The sequence below is a fragment of the Pomacea canaliculata genome, linkage group LG1, assembly GCF_003073045.1.
Source record: "Pomacea canaliculata isolate SZHN2017 linkage group LG1, ASM307304v1, whole genome shotgun sequence".
Taxonomy (NCBI): domain Eukaryota; kingdom Metazoa; phylum Mollusca; class Gastropoda; order Architaenioglossa; family Ampullariidae; genus Pomacea; species Pomacea canaliculata.
Genome location: NC_037590.1, coordinates 18,959,490 through 18,977,308, shown reverse-complemented (window position 1 = coordinate 18,977,308; position 17,819 = coordinate 18,959,490). Strand labels below are relative to the sequence as shown.

The window sequence follows — 17,819 nt, the reverse complement described above, 5'->3', positions numbered from 1 at the left end:
ATGTACATTGTGCGTATCTTGGAAAATAATGACATTGCTTATCCTAAATGTTGTTAGTGCAAAAGCATAATTTTGTTACTCCACCTGTCCATTTCTTTTCTGTCTCTCTCTCTCTCTCCTGTTCTCGCTTACACACAGTAATGGAAGCTGCAGAGCTTTTGGAGGATCCCAGTTCGTATGGTTTCCTAAATGTTAGACCTTTTTTTTTAATTCTCGATGTACATGTTTATGTGGTGTGCCCAATTAAGTGGCTTAAGGAAACAGGACGTGTTATTCTTTGTAAGGTCTGTGAGACGTACGAATAAATTATTTGTGCCTTAATTTCAGACTTTCTCCTTTGCATGGTTGAGTTTGTTTGGATTATATATGTGAAGAGGATATTGGTTTAAGTACATAAAAACACAACCAACTGAAACATGATTCCTTCTCGTTAATCAGAACGTCCTTAAGCGAGTTTCAGTTTCATTTAAACAATTGTTGAAGCTTCGAGTTTCCTCTTTAAAAAAGATTATCCCTCAGCAAGTAGGAACTGTCTTTAATATCAGATTTCACGATAGAAGACGGTACGACATTTTTTAAACCCTTAAAGCCAAACCTGAACGGTTTGGGATTTTTTGCAGATATATGTAGATAAAGGCGATATAAACCTAACCTGAAATTTCAGATTTCAAAACTCACCCGTTAATTAATTAATGCACCAAAACAAATTGGGGTTGGGTGGAAGATTGAACTAAGTTTCAATGCAGTTTACGAAGTTAGACCCAATAATTCTGGCGGGTACACCCTGGCAACCTTATAAATAAAGCAGTATGTGTGTTTCCCTATTTCGTCGCACAGACTCCTCGCAGTTATCGACAGAAAGTACCCCGGGTAAAGCCAGGTACTCGGGCTTGTAAGTAATATTCTTCCACTTGATTTTCTTTGTAGAAAATCTACTTAGGCTGCCTACGGTAAATATTTAAAATCCCCTACAGCGGATGAGAATAAATCATTCATGCACATGAAAAACAACTTCGAAGTCAGGTGGTGAGGTGAGGTCCCTTGGGTACCTGATACTAGAGGAGGTCACTGCGCTGGTGAACAGGTATATGTATTATACAGGTGTATGTATTATACTAGGGAATTAATCAATGTTCAGACTCTCTTCTTTCTTAGCTGCTTGGGGGTTAAATATTGTTGAGGCTATGTTGGAAGATTCTCAGAAGAAGCAGCGATGACTGGCCTGACCATCGACATCAAGAAGACGGACAAGCAAGAACAAGCAAGAAGCCTCGCTCCAACTACATAGGGAATGTATTACAGAGTCTGACAGTTTCAACTACCTTGGATGGATAGCAAAGAAGGATGTTCATATGAAGATGTAAGAAGCCGAATAAATAAAACCAGTTTTGCATTCCACATCTTGCGACATATCTGGAACTCCAAGACTTTATCTCTACACAAGATCCAAGTAAACGGGCGATAAGAACAACAATAAGATGAATGTAAAAATGATTTTATACAATTCAACATTAAGTCACAAGTGACTTCTTAATTTTCTTTCCTTCCACATCTGTTTTGCTGTATACTTAAACTTTTCCATTCAATACCTCTCTTGTATTTTCTCACGTTGCCGGTATTTTTTCTTAGCATTCGTATTTCTGACAAATGACCAACTTTATTAACCCCAGTGGGATTAAGTGTGCAGAGTTATAAAAGCTACAAAAATAAAATCCAGAGCAAGTGCTAGTTACAAGATAAGTCATAGGCAACACAAATAAGTGCTTACATCTAGATCATTCTAAAGAATGCCCTGCACAGAATGCACCCATACAACCGAAAATTCATCTTTAATTGAGCATCTGGACTGCACAGAGTACAAACGATTTCTCGCCTGCCGATACTCGGACTTTTCTCTTCATACGACTCTCCTTAGCTGCCAAGATCCACGGGTTCCACGACTTTACCCTCAGGGTAGCAGTCCCCCGGCATGCTGTCTGTCAGCTCATGCTCGACCTTTCTGTCCGCGCGATCTGCTCCCTGCTCTTTCGCATGGCGGGATCGAAGAAACGTCATGGCCATCGCACTCGCTCGAGGCAACCTGGTGATAACCGAAGTCTAGCACGTGACTCGCGGTCACCCAAGGTCGTGACCTGTCGACGACAACCGATGCCGGAAGACTTCAAAAGATGGCGGGCACGTGACAACTTGCTGGTGCCGAGCGTGGCCCGGCAGTGGCCCGGCTCCGGCGTGGCGGCGGCTTCCTTGGTTTCCAGGGCAACGGCCGCGCTGATGGCAGCTGCTGGCCTATAAAGTGGGCCGGCCCACCGACCCGGCCTTTCCAATCCTGCCTGGGTCTCGCAATCGATATCGAAGCATCGTTGTACAAGAGCCTGACTGAACACCCACAAAGGGCCACCGCTGTTTGGAAAAAAAAAAAAAGTGGTTACCCACTCGCTGTCGTGGACTGCCGACTAGCAAATTGCGTGTACGCATGCGCAAACGTAGCTTAAGAACGTCGTTTGAGAGAAGTCTTCGTCTCCGTGATCAATGTAAGTCCAATTTTCGTCTTCTCTTTGTGTTCAGCGGGTAATCACCTTGTCGCCATCTAATTGCTCTGTGCCCGCAATGCTAACAAAAAAAGGAATCGATTGTCTGTTGGTGTGCTGACGTGTACAGTGAGTTGTCTTTGCAAAATCCTGACCAGATCTTGAAAGCAATTTGCCAGCACGGGCAGATGATGGATTAGGGACCTGAACATCAAAATAAAGAATGCGTTGCGCTTTTTTTATGCCCTAAATAATTTTTCATGCATTTTTATTTTTTTTTTATAAACAAACACTACCACCACACAAAAGCTCACGTGTTCTGGAGTGACACACAAGAGTCTCGGCCAAGACAATGCATTCGGGGGTTCGGAGCTCGTGGTAAGGCCAGCTTGGTCTGGCAATGAATCCACTTTGCACAGGATTCATGATTAGGACGAGTCTTGTCGCCAATTCTCGGTGTTTCGCTGAAAACCTCTCTAATGCGCACTCAGTGGCTTTTTTGCTCCAGGCGGATGTTCTGTGTTGTGCAATGTGCTTAGACTTATTATTTATCCTCGCTTTCTCTCTTTTTTTCCTTCATCCTTTTCTCACTCATTTCTTTGTTTCAATTTCAGTAGCGTGCAGCGAAGGGTTTTAATATGTTTACTGCTTCCATAGTTAAGCTCTTAAAATTTTTACTGATCAAACGTTTTGAAACATACAATAATTACTAAATGTTCGAGAGATTTATGGTTTCACCAAACAACATACTGCTATAGAATATTGTAGAAAATATTGGAAAATATTCACAAAAGTGAAAAAGATTAAACAGCATGATAATAAATACGGGGGAAAAAAGTGAATCGGAAAACGACGAAGAACGTGTACATTTGTGTATTGTAAGCTGAATGCTCATGCTCTCTGTGTTACCTCCTCAGAAGAATGAGGTACCAGTCCACTGAAGGGTGGACATGAAGATTTTGTACCCGTTGGCTCGAGCGAGTCCCAAATTGATATGACCTTTCACCTGTCTAGGGGCAGATGGTCAACCTAGTGGTTAGAGCGACGCTATCAGAACCCGAGGGAGAGCAGTCTACCCAGTTCCATACTTGCTTGACTTAGCGAAACTTTCCCCGGGGTGGGTACAGACACCGCAAACAGTTTGAGAAGCGAAGGCAGAGGGAAAGGACGTGGGCTCCGCCCTCACTAACAGCTGGTCTCGAGGTCTGTGGGGATTATTAATACCCAGGAGGCAGCCTTTACTTCCACCTTACTTTCGGTCCGACACAAGCGAGCTGTTAGTGAGTCCGTTAGACGCTTCAGCTACGGCGCTGTCGACGTGCTTCCGGTACGAATCCTCGAGATTCTCCTTTTTCTTCGTGAGACATCGAAGTAGTTCCAGATGAACTCCCCGATCTCGTACAGCACCAGGCGGCAGCAAAGGAAGCAATTCGCATTCAACATCGTTTTAACCTACAAATTACTGAGCAAGCAACTGTATCTTTTGAGTGCTTTGCGGTCGCGCAGAAAATATTTCCCCCGAATACCAATTTTAAAGATCTGAAAATTTTTTTTTTATTATTTTCCTGATGGTTGACCTCACAGCAATGTGCCACTTACAAAAATATGCGAATAATCACGTTTTTCCTCGGCATATATGAACCTATAAACTCAACTTACACACGCAGGCACACACACGAACACGCAGACATAAAATATACACCCACATTTTTAATTATGCTGCCAGTTCGGGCACACCAGACTCCCAAGTATCCAGGATAGCCTGCAGAGCGATGAATACAGTTCTGTACTGTGATAAACACTTTTTTCCGATTCATTACCCCAGGCATTACTGGGGTCTGTGAGCGGTGTTGGGCGTGATTGCGGCATGCGGTATTCATGAGTTGCGGCGCCACATCTCGCTCTCTGCTGCGCCCCGCACGAAACACTTTCACACCTCGTGCTGTCAGACTCCCACATCAGGCGCTACACAACGACGCACACCACCGTGACGGCACGGACGACAGCGCCAGTCGGGAGATTAATCTTAACGAAGGCTGATAATCCCTTGATAGAATCCACGGATGAATAACGGCAAGGTGACGTCACAAATTGACTACTCTCGCGATAAAACGCGAGAGATAAAATATGGTTTGACAAAGCGTAATATATATTAAAAAACACATAGACATTGATTAAAGATTGACCGTCAATTGTTTACAAGTTTACTCAAGTGCTGACTGTGTTTTGTAACATAGGCAGATTTTGTATGTATACAAGTATTGTATATGTGTATGTGACTTTCTTTTTCTCTACAGGTCCATCTGTCGGGGATCAGTTCATGAGCAACATCAAAGCAGATGATCTCCACCCATTGTTTCCCTGGACCCGTAGTAACATCGCTCGAGCCTTCCAAAAAACAAGTATATTTATTTCCTCGACGAAGCACCAAAGAGAAGACTAGAACTTTCTCTGGCGCAGATCGAAATCTGGACCAGACGTCAGCAGTCCTTGGGATGAAGCACTTCATTTCAAGTTTCACCGTCTGGTTCTCAGTTTCTCAGCCTCCTTTCATCCCTTCTCCCCCCTCACCTAACTACCATCACTGGGCCTGATGCACGAGGCCGAGCGAGTGTCTAGCCAGCGAGTGGTCGTTGCCAAGTGATAGACTAGTGACACAGTTGAGCCAGTGCCCTGACAGCACTTGAACTAACAAAGAGCGGCGTCCCTGAGAGTTGGCTTATATTCGCTCCGCTGGGGAGTCCCTGCTAATCAGTATTACGACCGACGTGCATAGAAGCCGTATGAACGTGCTACGAGTTGCATTTTCCCCAACCCCACCTCACACCCCCCACACCCACTTTATAAAGACTAGACTTCAACAAGGCAGGACGACAGGAACTAGACGATAAGAACTGGTCAGTGGCATCTGGACAATATGAACAACGCGCTTGTGACCTTTGATAGAGGCTCACACATCTACGAAACCACAGTAGAGTGTTCTCACAGACGGACTCGCACACACGCTCGAAACTCACGCATGAACATGCTTCCTTGATCCCTTCCCTTTCTCCTCTCTCTCTCTCACACAAACACATATGATGTTGGCCTCATCTCATTTTTTTCTCGTCGCACTGCAATCTCTGTCTTGCACACTATGAAGTCTTTCATCGTTCGCTCATTTTCAAAGAATCGTCAGCGAAGGTTCCTCTGCAGAGTCTGCGCTGGCCTCCTGTTGCTGCTCAGCTTGCTCAAGCTCTTCAGCCTCGCGAGGAAGACAGACTTTGAATGGCCAACCTTGGGTTTCCAAGGGCTCAGACCCACCTCTTTGGTGGATCAAACTCTCAGAGCAGAAATGTCGCCAGTTTGTGACCAAGTTGAAGACAACAGGAAGCAAAAGGGAAGGTGGATCTCATGCATGGATGACCCCCAGACCCGTGGAGGAGCTGATGGGGAATATAGTACCGAACACGGCTCATTTTGTTTGGTGCCAGAACCGTACATTCACCTTCAATGATTACCTAAGTGTCCTGAGTGTGTGGAAACTTCTGAACCCGACATCATTGAGGTGCACGCTAGCTGTGAAATGCACACAGACCGATACAACACTTGGCTGTCAGATCTTCGACACACCGTGCATTCTTTAGTCATCTCCAAGATGGTCGGGAACTCGGCATCAGAGAGGTGCGGTCTTCGTTATGCCATGGAAGTCCTGAGCGATCGGGGTGGAATGTTCTTCTCCTTCTCTACCGTTCTTACCCAGTCGATTCATCACCTCAGAAGGACCAACTTTTCCATTGCCGGGAGCAGCAACGGGGAGATATATTTTGTGCTGAGCCAGCGAAAGTTTCAACCCTTAGAGAAACTTCTGATGAGAGAGAATTTATCGATGTAACCGCGCTACTGCGCCTGTCCAGTAGTCCTGTTAATTGTGCATCATTTTCACCTAATCATCCCCTGACCATCATCAGCATTGCTTCTGAACAGGCAGTGTGCATGACTGTTCCCGTAACTCTTACCTCAAACCCCTCGACTTTTGAACTTCGAAGATAACCGAGCTGACATTCTGAAAGCAATCATTTGGCGTGAGCGGGACAACCTGGTTGGACAGAAAGAGCGTGTCCCATCCCCAATATCCTCCATTACATCTGGTTCAACTCGGCGATTCTTTCGTTCCGCATGTACCTGAGCTTTTTGAGCGCCCTTCACGTGGTTAAACCAGACAGAATTTTCATCCACACTGACATGTACCTGTCGGGGCCATACTGGCAGAAGATCGCCTCTCACCCGATCGTCACTATAGTATACCGAGAGGCGCCCAACCAGATTTTTGGCCACGCCATCTTGTACACCCAGCACCGTAGCGACATCGTGAGGGCCGACGTGCTGGACAAGTTTGGGGGGCTGTACTCGGACTGGGATGTCTTGTGGTTGCGCTCGCCTGCTCGGCTCCTGTCCTCCGGCCACGAGGCGCTGGTGAACTTCGACCACATGCCACGTCCTCCTTTTCCTGACGTCATTAACCTGGGCGTTGTCCTGGCCCGGCCTCGGTCCGTCTTCGTGCGTCTGTGGCGCCAGGGGCTGCGGCAGTACCGCTCCGAGGACTTCTTCTACAACGCGCTAGAGTTGCCCTACCGGGTGTACGAGATGAACCCAGACACCGCGTATATCGAGAAGAGACTGCAGGTAGGGGCCGTCGTCAAAGATCCCTCACACTTGACGACGACGACGATGACGAAGACATATTCTGCATCATAACCTCAATCACCACCGTTACAATTACAAAAATAAGTGCAATTATACGTATGCGGAACATCTTCCGCTAAGGGAATTGAGTTTCCCTATATTCACCCCGTTAACTATATAGGGGCCACTCGACTGTATCAGCAGACAGACAAAGGAAAGAATGTAGCTGGACAAATCTACCAGAATAAAGAAAGCGAATGAGAAACAAATTAAGGAAATTATATTGCTAAGCACCTCTCCATCAGACAAAGAAGGGTCCGCCCTTCCCGATATACTGAAAGCCGCGCGTCTCCGTTACTAGGTCATGGAAAAGTCCATCAAAAGTTCATCGACTGGAGCAGGAAGGAAAAAAAAAAGATAATGGATAATCACGGATAAACACCTAATGACAATAACCCGTTACACCACCAGCTGTACCTATTAACAACAACACTTTATTAAGTATTCTATTGATTACTAACAGTTTAATATAAGCCCCTCAACACTACCCTTAGCCTAAATATCTAACCTTGCTCTCGGAAGCTTACATCCTCGCTCCAGATCGCGTGACCTAAGATGTTCCTGACCCCAAATTTGTCCTTGTTTTCTCCCACTCCGCTGGCCACGAACTGATGTTATTCTTTTCGTTTTTTCTCTTTTTTTTTTCTCATCGCTTAAGTGTTTTATCTACACTCTTCATAGTTATTGTCAGAGCCTTCAGAAAAAATGGGGTTTGAGGAAAATTAAAGTAGAAGAAAAGTGCTGGGGGTGGATGGGGTAATTAAATAGCCAGTTTTACAGATAAGTATATATATTCACAGAAGCAACAACTGTCATCTTATTCTTAGTGCAGATTAATTAAAAATGTTAAATATTTATTTCTGTATTGGGTCCAGTTCGTTTAATGTAATCGTTTACAAACTGGTCAAGTGATATGTGTATGTACGGACATAAAACTTTTTGACAGACAAAGCAAACCAAACTGGAATTTTTCCTACTGACAGGTAATGTGCTTTTGGCTCAAGTGTCACCCCATCTTCCACAAAGACCACAAGGACTGGAACCATGACCAATCCTTTGACTGGCGCACAGACACGTATGCAGTCCACTTTACACATCCCGATCCAGAGGAGTATGAGTCCATGGACAAGCTTATGAACAGCACTGGGGTCTTCGCCGATATTGGAAAATATATACTGGAGCGGGCTGGTGAAATGGTTTTCAAACTGTAGCATGCAGTGTATAAAATTCTCGTTTACTTCCCCAAAATGACAAAATGATGTAAATATATAGGAGACATTTTGATTTTAAGAAATTTTTTTTTCATGTGGTGAACGTAAATTTAAAATCCGGAAATGCTACAAACAGCAGTTGATCTCAAACTGTCCATCAACCTATCTATGTATACATTTATTTATGAGTCTCAACATAAGTAAATGTCTATGTATATGCAACCATTTGTTTGCATAAAAATCGTAAATATTTTTTCTTTTATCTCCGATGTGTATAATACTGTGGGATGCAATTGACCTGAAGGAGCTTTTGAAGTATTTTGAAGCACCACGTCTAGACCATCAAGAGCACCGAACCTCTTTCATTGTTTTGCCCTCTTCGCGGCTATCGCGAGTTTCAGTTATCACATTTTCGGTGCTTGTTTTCACCAACACATTCAAGCAGAACATTTAAATGGCCTGAGAACAACGTTTTCTGAAGTTAGCTGATAAGAGCACACCACAGTTGATGAGCAGCATCTCTAGATGGCAGGAAACAGTTGTCTTCATGTTGTCCTTTGCTCAAGAGGAACCTTGCACTTTGATTGAAGAGATAATTAAAATGACTGTCCACGTTGTTAAAGACACGCAAACTGTTAGGCGTGCTAGGATTTTTTTTTTTTGCTGGCTGAAGTGGTATCATGCTTTCAATAATAGAGGTTGTCGGTTAAGCAAACACGTGACCCAAGACAACATCAGTCCTGACCTGTTTCTGATAAAAGTACATGCCTTGCGAATGTCTGGTGCTAGAGTTCTGAGAATGACACCAATACACATCTCTGAAAACAGATTTGACCAGTTGCTTCTCTCTCACCCTCGTGATAAAAACTATGACGTCACCAGCGATGACACGCACGCGCAAGCTATCAGGTCTCTCCAACACACAAATCCCAATTAGTCTGTGTGTGTGCCTGCATGTATGTACAAGACCATGAAATGTTTGTAGTCAACGTGGAAGAACGATTGAAAGCTTGTATTATAGCAAGTCAATAGTTCAATACTTTCCCATCCCAACCTCTACACGTGCAGCGCCCTCACGTGCAACCGTGTCTTTGGTCACTACTTTGGTAGCCCCGAACCCCTCAGACATTCAATAAATCGTATTTTTTCTTTGCGTACGTGGATGGGGAGCAGGGGTTCTTCGTGCGAAGCCAACAAAGAAGCCAGAAGCCAGAGTCCATGGTCAGAAATCCCTCCATGGGTAGGTTATCGTGCGTCAATGAGGGAAGAGTTACATCCCATGGGACGTCGTACTTCGGTTTCAATTATTTACCACCTAATTTATTTTCAACCTCCATCCACAGCCACTAGTGACAGATGGGCTGGTCGCCTGTCGACTTGTCCAAGGTCTTTGAGAAACAAGCAAACAGATCCCCAAGTCCAGCGCATGTCTCGAGCGTCAATAAAGTGACTCAGCTAACACAATTTTATTTACAGGAAAGACAAGGGAAAGCCGAAAACTGTGTTTAGATGATAGATACTGAAAAAGTTTCTAATTTTTAAACGAACTGAGTGTGCTGGCTGCCGTTACTCGACAGCAATACATAAAAACCTCCGTGTACCAGCAAAGACATGTGTTTCAAACGTTGTTTTAAGTAAACGATTATTTTGCAGCCCGAAATTTTGGGTCAAAACAAATCAGAATGTCAATAGCTCTTATGTAAGCAAGTCTTGCAATGGTCTTGAAGACACTGCTCCAAGTGTATTCACTGCATAACCCTGACTGCCAACGAGTCCACTGGTAGAGAGCAGCACAGGCCAGATGTTGACTATTATCGGGCAAAACAACAACAAAACAAACACGACCACTTACATCTGCTTCCTCTGACACTTCCTGGTGGTAAAAGACTGGATGAGTTCACACCCACGCGAACACACACACACACAATCTGTCTTCCCCGACTCCCCCGTGCCTCATTCATAAAAAGTGCTGAGTGCGAATTGTGAAATAGGTTTTCGTTTCCCACACGGTCGTTCCAGTTCACATATTATTGTACAAAAAAAAGCCAAAATACTCTGGAAATGAATGACTGTTATGTAGTGTACTTTTATTACTGTCATAGTCATGATAGCCAAACAAAAATATCACAAATGAAATGCACATCAGATGGCAAGATATTTGAAGAATCCGACAAATAAGAAAACAAAAATACATTTATAAGGAAATTTGACAAACGCCATACACATGCCTCCAAATTAGTGCGATTTTTTTTCAGAATAAGGAGCTAAGGATTATTTGTCTTCTGTGGCTTCACAAGCGATATATTTATTTAAATTTTGAGTACTAAAAATCATAATCGTGTTTTTCTGTTTGCATAATAGGTGCAAATAGAGAGCTTTGACACGAAAACTAGAATTATAAAAAGGGACAGCATATCACTTTTAAATTTGATTGATCAGTGTTCGCACTTTTTACCTGCACATCCTTCACTTCTCGCTCTTCACCTGATCCTCCCACTTCTCAGGTACGTATGTCTAGTTGCAACAGAAGTAGAAAAAAAATATCTTAGCAAAACTCTCCCAAAAAGATAAATTGGTGGATCCGAGTTCACAAAGTGAACCAGACTTGACAGATTTATGCAGTCTATATCACAACCATATGGACCTTTACTGTTCAAGTGCTGTGACACTGCCCGCTCGCTCCACACTTGCAGAGTTCAGAAATGTACAAATATAGTGGGGTGGGTGGGTTTGCCGCTACCAAGGAATATGTAGCAGCTGTAACTACACAAGACTATATCTTGGTAGATTACAGCTTCAGTAAAAGCTGTTTTCCAGCTATAGATCACATACCTCATGCCCAATAGCTTGACTTCAAACTGATGACTGAAGACAGTAAAGGTTTTAGTGCAATGAAACAAAATCCCAACCGTCAACATATTCCATGTTTATCACATGTTGGGACAGCTGGACTACCATGACGGCCATAGACAGCAGACTGAAGGCCTTTTTACTATTATCCGAAAATTCTGCTATTATCCAAAATATTCCTTTTCGAGAAAGATGTGAAAACGTATACTATAGAAAATTGTCATTTCATCTTTGGTTCATCATGAAGAATGCTTCGAATATGGCAAACATCGCGAACAACCATTTTGGAAACAAACCATCGTACAAGGAGAAAGAATAAAGATGGTTATCTGGGAGGAGAAAACAGTCGTAGGATGGAGTGAGTGTTATTACTGACAGCTTCGTAATAACGTCCAGTAACAAGAAGCCAGACCAACTCAGGTTTCGCCGAGGCGTTTGCAGACTTTTAAATACCATTCACCAAACGAAGGCATAAGATTGCTCCTTTGACGCAGGAGCAGAACCTTCTATTGACTTCACCAGATATTACCTGAACACCTACTGACATGGCTCTTCTATTGTCTCCGTGATTTTCGACCTGCGGGTGGCAGGCTTTGACACTTTGGCAAAAAAGAATATTGCACTTTTATATAGATCCTTTGCTCCTTGTGCAGATTACATAAAAAATCACAAGTGCGATTGAGGTGATGTATGATATACAGAAATGAACCAAAATGCTCTTAATTGTACTTATGTATTTACTGCATTCATCAACAAAGTATCTTCCATTCCTCTCCCTTCCCCACCTCCCTCACACACACAGTTTGGTACGTTTTTTCCCCCAAAATAACAAAACAGTAAAACCCCAAGAACTAAAATGGACAAGGCAACATAATAATAAGAATAATAAGAAGTAAAGGAGAGAATGGAGGGAGAAAGAGTGAGGAAGGAAGCTTACCTGTAATATTCGTCATATCAACGAACAACACTGTAGAAAACGTCAAGTCCATGTCTGATATTTGTCACGATTACAATGACTTCTTTCAACAATAACGCAAATCGCTTATTTTCCACCCTGTGATAACAGGGAACAGAACAACAGATTAAAAAAAAGTAATAAAAAAACCAAGAAAAAACATGGGAGCAACGATGAGTCAGTCCACACAGCGCCCTGCCCGGCACTGGTTTGCTCTTCGTTCGCCACCGATTCTCCAAGGATGGGAAAAGAAAATGACAAATGCATCACAAAAACACTACGACATTTATTTCGGAAGAATGGGTGTGCTGACCTTACACGGTCACAGAAGGAGCCCTTAAAACAATACACAATACACAGACGACCGCTGACCATAAAACATCCTCGACTTGGGAAAAGGCGACTCTCGTCTGTGTGATTACCGTGCTTTGGTGTGAACAGAATAACAATTACAACAGCGAGGTGTTGGCAAGTAAGCGTTCTTGCCCGAAGCGGTATGTGCTATATTAAGAGGAATGACTTCTCAGTAATTTTACATTTACTTTGAACGAATATGTACAATGCCTTACAATGTTTGCAAATTAAATACTGGTACGATTACTTGTTAAAAGAAAAAAGTTACACAAATGTAGGATATCTTCATTACAAAATTACAGTCCGAAATATACACGCACGCGCGCATACATACATACACACTCCCGAAATTTGCATGATAATACAGTGAGCATGGAGTAGAGTAAAAAACTCCAATCAAAATACACAATAATGTTTCTTCAAGCTGTTAATTAAGTTGTTGCCATTGTACGGTTTAAATAATAATTAAAAACAAACTTCTGTGGTCAGTTCTTGTTGGACTGTTGCTGGCGGGGCTTGTGGCTTATCCACATAGGGTCCAGAGAGCTCAGCGGGTCGTCAGGGTCGACAGCCGCCTCCAGTCCCGCGCTGGCACCCTTTCTTGTCGAAACTGTCCCTGGTGATGCGTTCTTCTGCTCCGCTTTGCCGAGGGTGAACTTCTTGGGGTCCTGCAGGTCTGCCAGCGTCTGCGACAGGCTGGCCGCCGCCACGCCACCCACAGATAGAGCCGGAGAGGGCCCGTGTTGCGGGGAGGAGCGCGAGGAGCCCGAGCCTACCAGGGATCCCAAGCTGTGCATGGAAGCGTTCGAGCCCGAGCGGCTGTGCGTCTTAGGGCTGGCCACTCCCGACGACCGGTCCTCCGCGACGAATCCCTGCAACCCCGAAAGGCTACCCACCACGCCGCTGTCGCTGTTGCGGGGCTGCTGCTGAATGAGGTCCGGCAGCGCGGCGAAAGCGTCGGGTTCCTTGCCGCTAGCGGGAAGCGTAGCCGCTGCCTGGTCGGGCTCGTCGCCCGCGCTGGGCACTGCCTTTTCTTTGTCATCATGGATGTGCAGTCGTCCCACGGTCTGCTGGATGGTCTGCAGGTCCACAGAACCCAGTACGATGTCATCCGAGTGGCTCGGCTGCGGCGGCGGTTCGGCGATCTTCTGTTTCTTCTCGAAATGTGGGTGGTGGACCAGGATGTTCCCTGCATACACATGAGTCGGTCGACCAATGAGATCATCTCTTTATCAACCTATACCACCCAGTTATCTTGAAATAAAAGCTTCTCAACAGCAATACCCAGAGACTCTTAAAAGAGCACGCAGTTTCTACTCCATCAAAAAACGAACACACGATAAAATTTGAAATGACACGAGAAGAAACACCGCATGAAAAACGAACCACCCCAGACGCTGCAGATTTTAAAATGCTAAGGAGACAAATATTTCCCACATTATTTGACTTCTCCTGCTGTAAGCTTTAGAATGTTTGAGCTTGCGTTCATGCGAGCGCGCTGCATTTTTGTGTGTGTTTGGAAGAAGAGAGAGGAGGAAGAGAGGAGAGAGATGCAAGCCCAGACTCACGTTTCTTGAGGAAGTCCTCGGCGAAACACAGCAGGGCGTCGTAGCAGAACTTGAGCTGCTCTTTCTTGTGAATGATGTTCTTGCGCTTTTGCAGCATACGCTTGGCCAGAGCCCGGATGTCGATCATCCCGCTACCATGCAAAATCTCTTGCATCCCAGTGTAGATGAGCAGGAAGGCCCCCGTCCTGCCGATGCCGCTCCTGCGACGAGAGACAAGCAACGCTGCAGGCTGACAATGGCAACTCTTATCGTCTCTACGTTGTCACCACAGTCACAGACACGGGACAGGTGTGGGGACAGAGAACAACAGAGAATCTATCGTTTAGCTGAGGTCTCATACCACATGCTTAAGAAGACGTAGGCTGTTAAAGATGATCTAGGGACAGTTTCGACAAGAGGGCAACATGACCACAAATCCTACCCGCAATGGACTATGATGGGCTTCAGCAGACTTCGCTGCTGCTGGTAGAAACTGTGGACCTCAGAGATAAAACGACACACGTGCTGCACGTCATCTGGAAAGCCACTGCAACAAAAGTCAGCATGCATGACGCCCGCGTCTGCCCTTCCAATAAATTTTCACTTCTTCTCAAGAAATGCCTAATGGAATGAACCGACTACAAAGGTGTTGTTGAAACCGATGCTTTTCGTTTAGGTATCAAACTATCATCATCACTGTATAATGTACACAGCGATTCAACACGTCAAAATAGATACTTTTATTTAAATTTTTACTTTTTATCGGGAAAGAGATGCATGGATTTAAAAATAATTATCAGAATATATCACTTTAGTAAAAATGTTGACGTTGAATGATATCCACGGATTTCTATAAGAAACTCAAAGTAAGCAGTAGTGCGCCAACCAACCTGACTGGCCAGGTTTTGAACTGGAGATGAATCACCGTTCTGCCCTGCTTTGTCTACATATGATAAAAAAGAAAAGAAAATGTTATAAAGAAATTTTATGTAAATTAAATATGGACATTTAAGTCGCATAAATATAATTAAAGTGTCAAAGGTCACTGCAATTTATCCATCACGTGATTACCTGTGAATGCTTGAGATAGACATTACGCTCAGTCCACAGCTGTCGATATTTGACAGACTGGAGGGTGAGGACTATAGGTCCTTGTTCCATCTGCTGTCCCTTTTCTGTAGGATAGTATACTGGGAAGTTCTGCAAACACAAACATACACACAATCTAAGTATAAATCGCCACAGATGCGGAGGCAAAGCAAAGAAGTGGTCAAAGGTCGTTAGGTGACCCTGTCTCTTTAGCAGGTGGCTGGGGATGGGATGTAGTCTCCTGGACTTCATTCTCTCCGAACCCATCACGTGCCCCCAGGATGACAGCGTTCATGGCGTGCATTTTTTATTTCCCGTCCCGTTAAACGCGTTTTCTTTCGAGGAGGGAGATAACATGCACTTTCCGATGGTAATTGTAGATAATACTCGCATAACATTTTGTTGCTCTCGCACGTCCATATATTACGAGATGGAAACCAGTAACATGCGTGTCCATATATTACAACACCTTTACAGACAGGTATGAGATGCTGGGTGCGGAGGTGTGCGGGGGAAGGAGGGTCAGAAGAAAGGGATAGATGAGGGAGGAGGAGGTGGTGAGAGAGGGAAACTATGTTAACACTGATATATGTTAATTTTTTGCACCAGCACACAAAACCCTTGAGCATTCTAAGCAGAAAAAACGAGCGGCCGCTCGACAAGGTCGACGGAATAGTTGGTCAGGACCTAGTCTGATGGTCTGAACGACAGATACAGTCGAAAATTCCCCCCCCCCCACTCACCCTCATCAACCATCCCTAATATCACCCATCGCCGCTTCTTGCCGCTGTTGTGTTGTAGTGTTGCTGACGGAGGAGAAGTGCGGGGGAAAGGGGGTTGGGGGGAATCACAGACGGGCGACCGCGAGACACAAAATTCAGGAATATCGATGAGGCTGTTAGGAAGCGGTTGTTAAAATAATAATAAGACCCTTTAGCGACAGAGTTAACGACAGTGACGAAAGTGAAGGTAGGCAGGTCCATTAGCTGATCCATTAGTCAGGGTCCATTACTTACCTTTCAGTTCTTGGTGTTTGTGGGAAGTGACGTGGGATAATGACGGGCTGCGCACCTCTTAAGTTTGATCAACACTGGCGGAAACCTGCACAGCGCCATGAACACCCCTCATGGGTTTCCTAGTCAGTTGTCAACCGGAGATGGAGCAGACACAACTGTGCTGCACAACTCTCTACGCAACCTTGTGTTCCGTTCTCATGGTTACCGACATGTTCGAGACACTTCCTAGAGAGACGCTTTCCTGTATTTTCTCAGCTAATAATCCTCCTTCCCCCCTCAAAAAAAACAAAACAAAAAAAACACAAAACAACAACAACAACAAACAAACAAAACAAACCAACAACAAAAAACAAAAACAAAAAAAAAACTAAGCAAAAACAAAACATAACAAACAGACAAATGCAAAAAACAAACAAAAACAAAACAACAAACAAATAGTGGTTGTGTCAACTATGATCGCACGCTGAACCTCTCTGTTCGCTTCTTATAAACAAGGTGTCAAAATGTGATTACCATGCAGCGATTTTTTTCTGTTATTCAATATCCCTTTATTGAAAAATAATAAAATATCTTTAGCACAACTCTGACGAGCTCCCACAGCCATCTGAGGTCTTACACCCATCCAGCATGCTCTTGGATCTCGTAATGTCCTGTAATGCATTTCCACAGGAAGACACAAAACGTGGCGCACTTTATGGGGGCAGACTTCAAACACAGCCTTTGTTCTTTTATTGCTCGTTATACTTTCAGCACTAATAACCCAATAATCCGACAAAAACACGCACGCGCGTGCGCGCACACACACAGAGCGAGAGAAAGAGATAGTGAAGTGTGGTACGGACACAATAAATAAGTAAACTAATAAATACATTTATAAAGTTCAGCCACGCAGTTTTTCGATTCTTTGTCATCAACTGAACTTGAAGAAAGAGAAAATAGTAACTGCAGCGAAAGGGGGAGAGAGAAGAGGACAATTAAAAAGGCACAGACCTTACAGTTGGCGGTGTTCGTGATTCATTACTTTGCATGACTTGAGTAAAGCCATATCTCACTGATCATTAAGAAACGTAAGAGCTCTGCTATAAATGGGGTTATGTCTTCTGAAGAGAGGTTAATGTCCTTAAAAGGGACACCAGGTCCCCATGGGCTGACTATAATACAGCATATGTGTGTGTGTAAACGCGCGCGTGTGTGTGAGAGTGGACGAACGTGTGCATAATGCATATTTGTTTGTATCTCTGCATGCACGTGCACGTTTGCATAGATATATGTTACAAGAAGAGCACAACAAGGCCATACATGGAATGGCCCTCATTGTTTCTGCTGAACAATACAATGAGTACCTATCTAATAATTAAAAAAAAATATCTTGACAAAGTACCTCTGTCCCATCGTGCTCTGGGACCTGTGGAAAAATACTTCCATGAGGAAGAATACCATTCAAACCAAACGGGGTGGGGCACAAAAAAAAGTGACATAGGAGGAAAGAAAATGTCCTCCCACCCCGCGAAAAGGTCCTCCTCGTTTGTTATCGCTGTCTCGTG

The 17,819-nt window shown here is 44.2% G+C and overlaps 2 protein-coding genes across 3 annotated transcripts in view; one reads left to right on the top strand and one right to left on the bottom strand.

Moving 5' to 3' along the window:
- Positions 1-1,748: 1,748 nt before the first annotated feature.
- Positions 1,749-9,556, top strand: LOC112575172. The gene is given in 6 exon segments (XM_025256875.1): positions 1,749-2,531; positions 4,826-6,056; positions 6,059-6,398; positions 6,495-6,499; positions 6,598-7,193; positions 8,237-9,556. Coding segments are annotated over 5 exon segments (1,296 nt in total). The 5' UTR covers positions 1,749-2,531; positions 4,826-5,929; the 3' UTR covers positions 8,465-9,556.
- Positions 9,557-10,530: 974 nt separating this feature from the next.
- Positions 10,531-17,819, bottom strand: part of LOC112563821 (tyrosine-protein phosphatase non-receptor type 23-like) — a 33,987-nt gene continuing 26,698 nt past the window's right edge. For both annotated transcript variants that reach the window (XM_025238182.1, XM_025238192.1), the window contains 5 exons: positions 15,242-15,370; positions 15,061-15,113; positions 14,613-14,717; positions 14,192-14,391; positions 10,531-13,812 (listed from right to left, as the gene is read on the bottom strand). In XM_025238182.1, coding sequence (XP_025093967.1) covers positions 13,109-13,812; positions 14,192-14,391; positions 14,613-14,717; positions 15,061-15,113; positions 15,242-15,370 — 1,191 coding nt within the window. In that variant the 3' untranslated portion in view covers positions 10,531-13,108. The remainder of the gene's footprint in view (positions 13,813-14,191; positions 14,392-14,612; positions 14,718-15,060; positions 15,114-15,241; positions 15,371-17,819) is intronic.